This window comes from Phyllopteryx taeniolatus, chromosome 4 (genome assembly GCF_024500385.1).
Source record: "Phyllopteryx taeniolatus isolate TA_2022b chromosome 4, UOR_Ptae_1.2, whole genome shotgun sequence".
Classification (NCBI taxonomy): Eukaryota; Metazoa; Chordata; class Actinopteri; order Syngnathiformes; family Syngnathidae; genus Phyllopteryx; species Phyllopteryx taeniolatus.
The window spans coordinates 33,306,557-33,319,674 of record NC_084505.1 but is presented as its reverse complement, the minus strand read 5'-3'; the positions used below and the strand labels follow the sequence as shown (position 1 = coordinate 33,319,674).

General features: G+C 42.4%; 2 protein-coding genes across 11 annotated transcripts in view; one reads left to right on the top strand and one right to left on the bottom strand.

Annotated features, from left to right (window-relative positions):
• Positions 1 to 13,118, top strand: part of LOC133477292 (beta-1,3-galactosyltransferase 2-like) — a 71,443-nt gene that overhangs the window by 46,446 nt on the left and 11,879 nt on the right. The gene's annotated exons all lie outside the window — the stretch shown is intronic.
• The window catches only part of LOC133477291 (zinc finger protein GLIS2-like), a 40,884-nt gene continuing 34,760 nt past the window's right edge, over positions 6,995 to 13,118 (bottom strand). For all 6 annotated transcript variants that reach the window (XM_061771901.1, XM_061771899.1, XM_061771903.1 and 3 more), the window contains one exon: positions 6,995 to 11,160. In XM_061771901.1, coding sequence (XP_061627885.1) covers positions 10,535 to 11,160 — 626 coding nt within the window. In that variant the 3' untranslated portion in view covers positions 6,995 to 10,534. The remainder of the gene's footprint in view (positions 11,161 to 13,118) is intronic.

The following is a 13,118-nucleotide window of genomic DNA, read 5'->3' as shown; positions in this document are numbered from 1 at the left end:
AACTACCTAATAAAAGATTTACACTATTCACATGTGAGCATGATTGAGATGAACTCGTGAATGTCAGTGATGTGTGCGAGAATATGATTGACGTGCTCACGTAAACACATTTGAGTAGTATTAATGAGAGCAAGACTCATGCGTATGAGAGCGTTTGAGTAGTGTTAATGAGAGCAAGACTCGTGCGTATGAGAGCATTTGAGAAGTGTTAATGAGAGCGAGATTCGTGCGTATGAGAGCATTTGACTACTGTAATGAGAGCAAGACTTGTGTGTGAGCGCATTTGAGTACTGTCATGAGAGCAAAACTCGCGCGTGTGACAGTGTTTGAGTAGTGTTAATGAGAGCAAGACTTGTGCGTATGAGAGTGTTCGAGGAGTGATAATGAGAGCAAGACTCATGTGTATGAGAGCATTTGAGCAGTGTAAAGAGAGCAAGACTCGGGCATATGAGAGTGTTTGAGTAGTCCTTATGAGAGCCTTTCAGTAGTTTGTGTGTGTGTGAAAGACAAAGCACAGCTCCAAAAACACTATGAAGAAAGAAACAAATGGATCTAGGTTTCCCTTGCCCTGACGAGGGTCACCGGGGCTGCCCCCCTGGAGCCAGGCCTGGATGTGGGGCTCAAAGGAGAGCGCCTGGTGGCTGGGTCTGCACCCATGGGGCCCGGCCGGTCACAGCCAGAAAGGGTAACGTGGGTCCCCCTTCCCATGGGCTCAACTGTGGGAGGGGCCATAGGGGTCGGGTGCAGTGCGAGCTGGGCGGTTGCCGAAGGCAGGGACCTTCGCGATCCGATCCCCAGGTACAAAAGGTGGCTCTAGGTACGTGGAAGGTCACCTCTCTAGCAGGGAAGGAGCCCGAGCTGGTGTGTGAGGTCGAGAAGTTCCGACTAGATATAGTCGGACTCGCCTCCACACACCTCCAGGGCTCTGGTACAGTCCTCTTGAGAGAGGTTGGACTCTCTTCCACTCTGGAGTTGCCCACGGTGAGAGGCGCCGAGCAAGTGTGGGTATACTTATTGCCCCCCGGGTCGACCCCTGTACGTTGGGGTTCACCCCGGTGGACGAGAGGGTAGCCTCCCTGCGGCTTCAGGTGGGGGGACGGGTCCTGACTGTTGTTTGTGCCTATGCACCAAACAGCAGTTCAGAGTACCCACCCTTCTTGGAGTCCTTGGAGGGGGTGCTGGAGAGCGGTCCCGCTGGGGACTCCATCGTACTGCTGGGGGACTTCAATGATCACGTGAGCAATGACAGTGAGACCTGGAAGGGCGTGATTGGGAGGAACGTCCCTCCTGATCAGAACCCGAGCGGTGTTCTGTTATTGGACTTCTGTGCTCATCACGGAATCTCCATAACGAACACCATGTTCAAGCATAAGGGTGTCCACATGTGCACTTGGCACCAGGACACCCTAGGTCGCAGTTCGCTGATCGACTTTGTGGTAGTGTCATCGGACTTGCGGTCTTGGACACTCGGGTGAAGAGAGGGGCGGAGCTGTCAACTGATCACCACCTGGTTGTGAGTTGGCTCCGATGGTGGGGGAAGATGCCGGTCCGACGTTCCAGGCCCAAACATATTGTGAGGGTCTGATGCGAACATCTGGCAGAATCCCCTGTCAGGAGGAGTTTCAACTCCCACCTCCGACAGAACTTTGCTCATGTTCTGGGGGAGGCGGGGGACATCAAGTCCGAGTGGACCATGTTCCGCGCCTCCATTGCTGAGGCGGCCGACCGGAGCTGTGGCCATAGGTGGTCGGTGCCTGTCATGGCGGCATTCCCCGTACCCGTTGGTAGACACCAACGGTGAGGGATGCCGTCAAGCTGAAGAAGAAGTCCTATCGGGCCTTTTTGGCCTGTGGGACTCCTGAAGCAGCTGATGGGTACCGGCTGGCCAAGCGGAATTCAGCTTTGGTGGGGAAGTCGAATCTCAGATTCAGGAGGAGCAGTGTGGTTATCGTCCTGGCCGTGGAACAGTGGACCAGCTCCAAACCCTCGGCAGGGTCCTCGAGGGTCCATGGGAGTCCGCCCAACCAGTCTACATGTGTTTTGTGGACTTGGAGAAGGCGTTCGACCGTGTGCCTCGGGGGGGTCCTGTGGGCGGTGCGTCGTGAGTATGGGGTACCGAATCCCCTGATACGGGCTGTTCAGTCCCTGTAGGACCGCAGTCAGAGTTTGGTCCGCATATCCGGCAGTAAGTCTTACTCGTTTCCGGTGTGGGTTGCACTCCGCCAAGGCTGCCTGTTTTTTTTTTTTACATTTACCCTTAACAACACTTATTGGTGTTGTAGTTCTTTTTAGACTTAAATGACAGTAAACTGTGCTACATAGATGAAGGATGCACACACACACAACCTACTCCATCTCTACACAGGGGAAATGACTTGTGTCTATCTAAGAAGGTTCACTTTTCTCCTTCACTCCTCCCAAAACGTCAGCCTCCCTCCTCCGAGGAATGTAAACACGATGAGAAGAGGAAGTGTCCGTGCGTGTATCTGAGTAATCTGCGCGGCGCGTGTTTAAGCGTGTGCACGTTGTGTGGAAACTTGTCTCGCTTGTTCACACAACTCGCTTCACTAAAAAGTGGTAGGGTGTCAAATTAAAAATAAAAAAAAACATCCAATAAAATAAATTGTATTTATTTACATTTTTTAAATATTTTTTAATTACAAATGCATTATTATTCAAATTATTTAAAAAATAATTCGTTCAAATACAAGTTTAAACAAACTGTTATTTCTTGTAAAGACCTCCAGTTACTCTACCCGGAAAAAATAATAATGTAAAAATAAAAATGTATGTTTTAATTGAATTATTAATATTATTCTACACATAAATAATTTTGATTTAATTTTTTAAAAGATGGGGGTTTTATTTTTGGCTAAGACCTATAGGTACGCTTCCTGAAACAGTATATAGTAGTTTTTAAAAGATGTCATTTTAAATTGTATTATTTACTTTTCCAAATATTTTATTACATTGAAAATAAAAAATTAACAAGTTGTGTTGTTGATGGTCATTGTTGCTGTTCTAAAATAAAAAAAAATATATAACTATGTTTCAAAGAATTTATTATTTTAAATTGAATTATGATTTTTTTTTACCAAAATAATTATGATTATGATGTACAATAAATGGTTGATGTGACATTAAATGGTTGATGTGACATACTATACAGTCCTTGATTAATTTACACTGTAAAATACTCTATAAAGAGTTCCAAAAATTATTTACAAAATAATTATCTGTTTTTTTTTTTGTTTTGTTTTTTTATAATAATGCAGCATGCATGAAGTGATGAGTTTTTCCAAATAATTTTGTTTTTGATCAAATATAACACATCCAGTATATAAGTAAATAGTAAATAGTAAAAGAAGAAAAACATTATTAAAGCATATTGTGGGTTAGAGCCAACCGTATATTTAATATGCATGAGTTTTCCCTGTAGGGGTGGTAAGAAGCTGTAGGAAAGGATGCAAGGAAGCGAGGGAAGGAGAAAGCAAGGGAGGAAGGATAGAGGGATGAGGGGTGGAAGGCAAACAACATACAGGGGTGAGGAAGAGGGCTGTTGATGTTTGTTTGTGTGGTGGTAGGGTTGACGAAGGAAGTCATGGGAACGCATGTCCTCCCAGACTTTGCAGTTGTGAACTCGTCAGTGCTGTTGTTTTGTTTTCACACGCCCTTCATCCTCACATTTGACGCACACACTATGGATTAAGAGGAAGGCAATGCTCCACCTGATGGCACTGCTTCCTTTCATTTGAATGGGAATTTTATATTGAATGCAGAGTACGGATGCTGTTTCCTTTCCTTCACAGCAGAAGTGGGAATCAGTCACATACAGTTTGTGTAAGTCATAAGTGAGCTTCAAGTCTTAACTTTCAACTAAATCCCAAATTATTGTGGCCAAGCTAATCGAGTCAAGTCATTACATGGGTGAAATAAGTCATTAGTTAAGTCATACAATCAGTTAAAACCCAAACTAAAAAGGTGAATCTTGAGCCTCCTCTTAAAACATGAACAGTCTCTGCAGCTCTGATGTTCCCTTGCAGGCTGTTCCATAATTTAGGGCCATAAAAATCTTAATGCGGCGTCCCCAGTGTGTTTTTGTTCGAGCTCTTGGAACGATTAAAAGGCCAGTGCCAGAGGACCTCAAGCGAAGGCTGATATGATTAAACCAAGTCAGATAAATAAATTGGCCCAAGACCATTAAGACATTTAAAAACTAATAAAAGAACCTTAAAATCAATCCTGAAATACATAAGGAGCCATGTACTTCAGAGCGGACTCTGGCTATGTTCTTAAAATGATAAATACACATATTTGTGACGTTTTTAATCTGGGGAATGAAATTAAGATGAGTCAAAAATGACACGCAGCTTCTCTACATATTGTGAGGGATTAAAGTTGTACAGTTTTGGCAAAGGTTTCTCTCACCCTGTCACCTTCAGGACCATTGACTTAAGCATCTGTTTTGTCCTGGTTGAGCTGCAAGAAATAAACTGGCATCCTGACTTTATATCTATAACACATTTTAAAAGGGCATCAATAGGCCTGGTCTTGTCAGCAGACATGACTATATACAGCTGCGTGTTATCTGCACAACTGTGGAAGCTGATGCAGTGATTCCTGATCAAGTCCCCAAAGGCAAGCATGTTAAGATTAAAAAGTAGTGGACTTAAAATTGACCTTTGGCCACTCCACACACAGTGGAACGGATCAATTATATTTTTCATTCATTTCAGTGTTTAAAGATGATTTGAGATATGAGTGTTTTGTGTTATGATCGTGGTCACAGAACAAATTATACTTCTATCTCAAGGCACCCCTATTTATAATTTTATATCGTTAGAATAATTGAATAATGTCGCTAGTCATTTTCAATTTACTGTCACAATATCATTAAAACGTACTTGTTAAAATTGTGTTTTTTCTCTGTCTGTGTAGATTCTCAGGCAACTGGACTCTTCTTGTTTGTTAAAAACATTTTTCTTGTTTTCGGAAAATTTTCAAAAATGACTTGGGCAATTATGCTTTTAGGCTAACGATATCTACTCGTGGCTGAAAAAAATACGAGTAGAGTATTGTCTGAAATGAGCGAGTGCAGTCAGTGAATGGGATGATCATTGCCAATAGCGTCTCGAATATCTACACTTTCTTCATTGTTTCTTGCCCGTTTCCTCTTTTTTTTATTATTATATAGCTACATCGGTCAAGACAATCTGCTCCTTCCTTGATATTCACACCATTGTTCAAGGTCAGTACAGTACAGTACAGTACAGTAATGTATAGACTATTTCGCGCCTCCAAGCACTGCTTCCGGATAAGAACGTCAGGGGTTGCAGTTTTTCTGTTGGTAAAGATTAGGTGTTTGCGTAAGGTTCAATCACCATGTGTGCAATTGTGAGTCACAACAATTTTTTTTCTCTCGCAATTGTCCAATTCATTTGTGTTTATATGTCCTTTATAGGCTCTTTAGCTCCTAATAGTGTAATCAGATTTCAGCCCCTGTCAATTGAATCTGCCTCGGGCCTTCAGATGGATGGTTGGATGGATATTATTGGCAGTGCTATAATATGTTGTTAAAATGTTGTTGAGGATGGCGTGGCCTTCCCCCCACAAAGCTGGAAGCATGCAATTGTGATTAAAGTGTGCCCTCTGGTGGAGGAAAAGAGGAGGGCCCACAACAGTGCAACTTGCCTGATGAAGAATTCTACAAATTCTTTAGTAACAATTCCATTGTGAACGCACGACACACATTTTAGCGCAGTCAAATTCATTAAGTAAGAGATGTTTTACACAGCAATACTGAAAATAATCTAGTGCATGTAATGATGAAATCAATGAGTCCACTTCATTATTAAGATGACATTTTGTGGAGTATGACAGCATATTATTTAAATTTAAAAGTGATTGAGTAATATTTTTATGCAACCATTTTAGTCACATATTTTCCCAAAATGTAATCTCTGCGACTTCAAAACTATTTTGGGGCAAACAGTTATTGTCTTAATTAAATGTTTCAATATATCTTGAAGGGGAAGAATTCAGAGTCTTGCGGTAATGTCAATCGAAAAAGACACACTTCAGCATCTGAGTCACAAGTGATTGAACGATTTGCCACCCTTATAAACAGATGGCATTCAGTGATTCTTCCACCCAACAAGTAGTTGGCGATTGCAGCTATTCATTTGATTTTGATTACAATCTTAACTCCTCAAAAGGAAATTATTATTTGTATTATTTTGTTAATTGAAAATTATGGGCTTGGCAGACTTGATGACAACACAATCACCTTTTTTTTTTTTTCCTTACACTGTAACAATGCGTACATATTTTTTCCTTTTTTGTGGTTCATGCTGTAAACTTCCTGTGTTTGTGTACCCTGTTTAAAAACACTGAACCTTTGCACAGTATTGTATTGTTTTAAAATCTGTCCAAAAACTTTTTAAAAAAATGTAAAAAAAATTTCTCAGTCTTCATTAGCTATTTGTGAAATTTTGTGCTTGCGCGCTACATTCGCTCACACCCTGTGCATCTCTTGGGGGCTTTAGCGCTTCACTGGATAACGTTAACTCCATTCATAAATTGCATTTAATGAAGTCAGGATTGAAGTGAGGTTGTGTTTTAAATACTTTTGCAATGAGCTTTCTTCTTTTATTTATTGTGTACAGGTAAATAACTGGCTGACACCTTATTGCCACCTAGTGGCAAGAAGCTATATTGTACCTGAGCATCTCCTTGACAACAGCCACAGCTATGATGTATTGAATTGCGGCCCACAGGTGCAAACAACTTGAATTCTTTTGTGGCGCTTGTGGCCCATCACTGCACTCAACTGTCATCGCATTTGCGTCGATTACAACAAATCTACCTGTTTAATTTCCCACTGAATGGGTGGGCAGACACTACAGAGAACCAACTATTTTTATGCCTGCTGTCAAAAAAGTAAATTATCCATCAAATGGCCCGTTTAATTAAAAATGATAACGACAAGAACGAGACCGTTCATATACGTCTTTATTGACATTACGTCATCGTCATTTGGAAATTGTCACAGTGGCCCTGATGGACAAGTCACATCTGTTGTCAGTTTTTTACAGTTAAGATCCCGCAATAGAAGGAATAAAAAAGTACACGTATACACTTTTCTTTTTTTTTTTCGCGTAAATGTTTTCAAATACGGTGCGATACATTTTGGTCAGAAACACAAGGCACGTTCGGGACACATCGGAGATATTGGCAAAGATACAACATAACACAGCACAAACAGGCCACAATGTAGCCATTGTCAGACTTGGGGGGGGGAATAGCCAAGATTCATTTTTCAGTAAATGTGTAACTTTCCTCTTGTGTAACTTTTATGTAAAATAATAGAAACAAGGCGATATGTGGCAGTCGCACGGGCGCGACCTGTTTGTCGATCTGTCGGAACTTGCTCCTCGCTCGTTCGGCGGAGGAGACCTTGGCAGATCCCGTGGAGATCTTTGTCTGTGGATGATTAACCTGCCGGGGAGGCAGGGGGAAAAAAAACCAACGAGTCTTTAAACGTCACACTGTCACTGTGACTGGAATGCAGGAGACTCACACAAAAAGTATCGGTTCCTAACGTACGATGGTACGCGAACCTCGTAGTTTATATTTTTAAACACACATATTATCTGGACAAAAGCATTGGGACAGTGAAAATGGATGAAAATGAGGTGTTTTGAAGGATTTGTCAAAGCATATATAAGATCACCAATGTTTGGTGCACCGATACCAATTATCGGGCCTAACTTGATGATTTTTCCTGTCATCTGATCAAATTCGGCTAAAGTCTTGATTGTTGGATGTTTCTGAAAGATTATCCTGAGTGATTATCCCGTGGTGTGGGGTGTGTTAACAGTGATTTTCTCTCCTCGATCTGCTCGGAATACAATCTGGGCCAACAATCGTAAGAGTCGGACGACTCGCGGACTTTGTTATTGCGACGTGAAACTGAATAATTGCCGTGTAGGAATTCGGAAACTCCCTGACGCTCGAGCTGGCGAAAAAAAAAAGTCTGGAGAACTCAAGATGGCAAGCGTACTGCTTTACTGTACACATGCGTTATTGCGGCTATTCTGCCCATTTCCAGAGACTCTACTTTAAACTACCTCCTAACAATAATCGAGCCTAATTTGAGCATTTTTTTTCTCTCTTCCGATCAAAGTCAGCAAAGGCCCAATGTCTCTAAAATGATTTTGAGCGATGATCCTATAGTGAAGGGTGTATTAGTGATTTTTTTTTGTACCATTTCTTTTGTCCACACATGCAGATGTAGCTGTATTGAAACCATCCATTTTCTGAGCCGCTTCTCCTCACTAGGGTCGCGGGCGTGCTGGAGCCAATCCCAGCTGTCATCGGGCAGGAGGCGGGGTACACCCTGAACTGGTTGCCAGCCAATCGCAGGACACATAGAAACAAACAACCATTCGCACTCACAGTCATGCCTACGGGAAATTTAGAGTCTCCAATTAATGCATGTTTTTGGGATGTGGGAGGAAACCGGAGTGCCCGGAGAAAACCCACGCAGGCACGGGGAGAACATGCAAACTCCACACAGGTGGGGCCGGGGATTGAACCCAGGTCCTCAGAACTGTGAGGCTGACGCTCTAACCAGTCGGCCGCTGTATTGAAACCTTTTTTATTTAAAAGCATTTTATGCTTGCTTTTGTTTTCCCTGAAGAACAATGCACCCATAGTAGAGCCGAACAGTCTACAACGGGTTAGTTGTTAGTCATACGTTAAATTACACTGCACGTCTGTTTCCTCGTTGCACCCCGTGCTGCGATTCCGCTCTATTCTCCCATTTTCGTTTCAAGCTGTAAATACGGGCGAGCAGAAGCGTCTGCGAGGTTTGTCGAATGCGAAAAGGCCGTTGATTGTCCACTACAAGACGTCAGGATGAAGTCTTCAAAAGCTCTCATCCTCCGTTTATATTTCTGTTTTGCGGAGGGTTAATTACAATAAAAGTGCAAGATAATTGTCATAAGACTTTGAACACTGGCTGATTTCTATAGATGTACTGTACAAGCACCCAATGTTTAATCATTTTCTATGCTTCTGTAAGGTTATTACACCACTATGTAGAAATTCTTTAACACAAATAATATTGTTGACATAATCAAGTCATATATCATGACTTGATTATGTTTCCGACGAATTTATTCCCCAACATGCAGGAAAACTCACCAATTTTTTTCCAAATGTGTGTATCCAGGTGAAAATATATGTATTGTAGGGGTCCCCAAAATGAGCCCTCCAAACCTGTATCATTGATCAAAACCACATCGGGTCGACACGTTGATCAGAACTTAGATGCACCAAAACAATTCTCAAAGACCCAGGTCCCAAATTGAGCAGGAACGGGGGACATTTTTGGTTGGCAGCAGCCATTTGCGCAAATTCCAGCGTCCGTAGATTGACGAACTCCTACGAGGGAATTCATCAAAATGAGCCCCAATCAGAAGCAGGTAGACTCGACAGATGGCCGATGCTAGATTGCCAAGCTTTTTATTTTTATTTTTATCTACGGGGTCAAAGTTTAATTGTCATTTGGAGGATTTGGCACGAATATGGTGCTGTGAGCTGCTTGCAGCTTTAATAATCATGATTATTATTAGCCATATATTTTTAAATGTACTGTTTTGCCCCCCCTCCCCCCCCAAAAATATATTAAAAAGTAAAATTGGAAAAAAGTTATTAGTTCTTGATTCAAATGTCAGGGGGGGTGAAATGTGTTTTAGATCTCATTGAAATCGAAAGAGTCCACAGTAAAGCACTTCATGATGCTCCCTCCTGGTTTTTTTTTAGGGGATCTCATATATTTGTCAACCATTATGTATGTTCACCAATGGAAAGTGGGCAGTACTACACTTACTATCTACTTATGAATGCATCTGTAGCACATTTGGCCTGACATTTTTTACGGAGCTTGTTTTATGTGCTGCTTATTCGCGGTTTGGCATTTGTAAATTCACCAATTTGTGGATCTACAGTACCCTTCGTTATTTAGTGAAAAACGCACCTATTGCCTGGTTTGGTGCTCGGGTGCTCTGGTGGCATCTTGGTGCCAAGCAACTATGTTGAACTGAGTGGAGGAGCTTTAGTTACGCCGTAGCATTGTCGAATCGAAAACAAAAAAAAGTGCTTTGCCACCATCTTGTGGCATCTATTGGCAATTACCAAAGATTTTCCCTCTTCAGTTCCCAGCTCGGTCCTCCACATATATCATCCACATCTAGCGAGGGATCACTGTCCATTACATGGAAGCATTTGTTTTCATTGGGCCCGACACTTGTGTCGCCAGTTTTTACAATTACATTCAAATCTGCATTAGAACTCGCTTATTACACACAAGTGAAACATTTTAGGTAATTTGATTGGGTAAATATTAAACTTCTTGGAAGTATCATCCCTGCCCCACAGAGTTAACAACTAAAAGGCAGTGATGTAATAATACCAGATGAGACCAGCACCCCACCGTTATCCCCTCACAAACAGAAACTTAGGGCCCGTCTTAGCTGACAACAGCTGGTTTGAGCAGGAGTGCCCTCGGAGGGACAACCACCCAGGACAGGGGATCCCTCCTTCTGGGCGCCACCCGCGAAGACAGGTTTAAAACATCCCCCTCGGGCTCCGCAGCTCCGTCGTCGACCTCGGCACAGCTCAGCCTTCCCAGAGCGCTCAGGCCCAACATGGACGCCGCCGAAAGTCCAAAGTGAAAAAGCGGCGAGTCCGCAAGGCCGAGCGGTGCCAGGGCTCCTCTTCCTACCATGGAGAAGAGCGGCGCGCGGGGCCGGCACAGCGCCGACAGGGGCAGCGTCGTCCCCAAGCCCCCCAGGAGGGCAGCGGCCGCCCCCGGGTGGATGATTGCGGCCCCGCCCCCGGAGGACAGATCGGCCGTACTCCGGTCGCCGAGAGGACCCGGCTTTGGGGCGGCGCCCTGCTCCTGGCTCACGAAGTGCCCGTGGGCTTTGATGTGCTTGCGCAACGAGCTGGGGTCGGTGTAGCGCTTCAGGCAGCCGGCCATCTTGCAGCAGTAGGGCTTGTCCACGTAGTGCGTCCGGGTGTGCTTGAAGCGGTCGCTGGAGTTGGAGTAACGCTTGCTGCAGCCCTCGTACGGGCAGATGTACGGTTTCTCTCCTGGATGGTGGAGAATACCAAAACATTCGCATCATGGACAGCACATTCTGTTCTGATCAATCAATAGTCAGTCAAAAGTATTCGCACAGTTTGTGCTAGCTTGTTATTTAGGCTAGCATGCTAGCTGATACTACTGATGAGTCTCATGTACAGGTGGTTTGTTTGCGCTAAATAATTAACCTTATAAATACAGTCGTTTGTGTACAGTGGAACCTCGATTTAACGGACTTATGGGTTGGGGTCGTCTGTTAACAGCCAATTGTCCAGTACATTGATGCACTTTTTTTTGTGCCATAAATACACCCATACTGTACAAAATGTTGTACTTTTTGCGTGGCCTAAAATGTGCAATACAGCTGATGATTGTAATTTAAAAAAAACTTGAAAATGTTATCCAAACTTACCTCCTCCAGCCGGTGTTTAAGCCCAGGCTCACCATGTTCACTAGCGCCGCTAGCGTGACATTGCTAATTGGTCATGAGCTGGCACAGGATTAACAGACTGTACCAACTGGACAGTATTTTCTGTCCGTTACATCCAATATCTGTTAGATCAGGGTCCGTTAAATTGAGGTTCCACTGTACCATTGTTCATGGTTAATGCACGGTGTTGATGCTTTATGATCCTCTGTTTTTGGGGGGGGGGGGGGTTTATCTTTTGCCGCCATCTTGTGGCATCTACATGCAATTAGAAACCTCTTTTAGGGAGGGGAAGTTTATTTTGCGCAATTTAAAAACTGTGCCAATCCTATCGTGCAGGTGACTCGCTGTGGTGACAACGGATAGGACAAGCCGAAAGTCACAACAACTGTAAACAAAATAGTCTCATTACTTTTTTCAAAATTCGTGGATGGGGACACAACAGAAAAAGAGGTCAATAGAGAGACAGCAAGGCAGTTGCAGTTGAGATCTTGATTGATTTATATTTTGGGGTCCTATAATGCGTAAAAAACAAGGACAGCAGCCACATTGTATACGTATATTTGTATTTGCTTTTATTTTGTATTACTCTGCTGTCTGCAGCCAGTTCTGCATTGCAAATGAGAATATGTTCTCGATTGCACTACCTGGATGAATCAAGGTTAAATAAATATATAAAAACCAACATGGAGGCACATGAACCACAGAGCTTTAATGACGGCGGCAACACAGAAGCGAGATATTCCCTTATTAGATCAATTCCCTTATTGAAGAAAATGTTTTGATGTTGTTGACCACAAAAATAATTTGTGGCCCATACGCTGAGTGAAAGCGACAAAACTCCACTTAGATCCGAGAAAGAGGGTTACCATGACGATACATTGGCACCATGAAAGGTTTATTATTTGCAACGATGTAAATGATTACCTTCAGCCTGCTATTCATTCCGCCCTTTTTTACTGAAAGGCAAATAAAGATGTCTGCGGTGCGAGATCTTTCGCACTAAAGCACACATTGGCACAAGAAAAATTGTGATTTAAAGCTATTTCAATTGACATTTAACCCCATGTTTCTTTCTTTTGCGGCAACAAAAGTTGCAGTTTGACCCGCTGCGTTTTTAACCATCATAAAATAAGCAATTGAACACACTGTAACATTACTTACTACTTTTAGGAAAAAAAATTGTTGTTTTTTTGTGACTCTTGGAAATAAAAAATAAAATATAAAGTTTGTAAATGAGACATGTCTGCCCCCTTTTGAGCCCCTTGTGTTGCTAACATAGTACATTAACTCTATTTAATACATGCTATAATAAATATATCAGGTCTGTCTTACACAGTATATATTGAAATATATTAATAATAATACATTAAAATATATCTAAATAAATAAGTCATAATAAAACAATAAATGATAATAAATGTGTAAAAATATATATATTCGGAATATATACTGTATTTGTCAGCCATTTTATTGTTGAAAAGTAGTTTCACTGGTATTCAGATGTCAATGAAATTAGACTATTTTAATATTTTATTT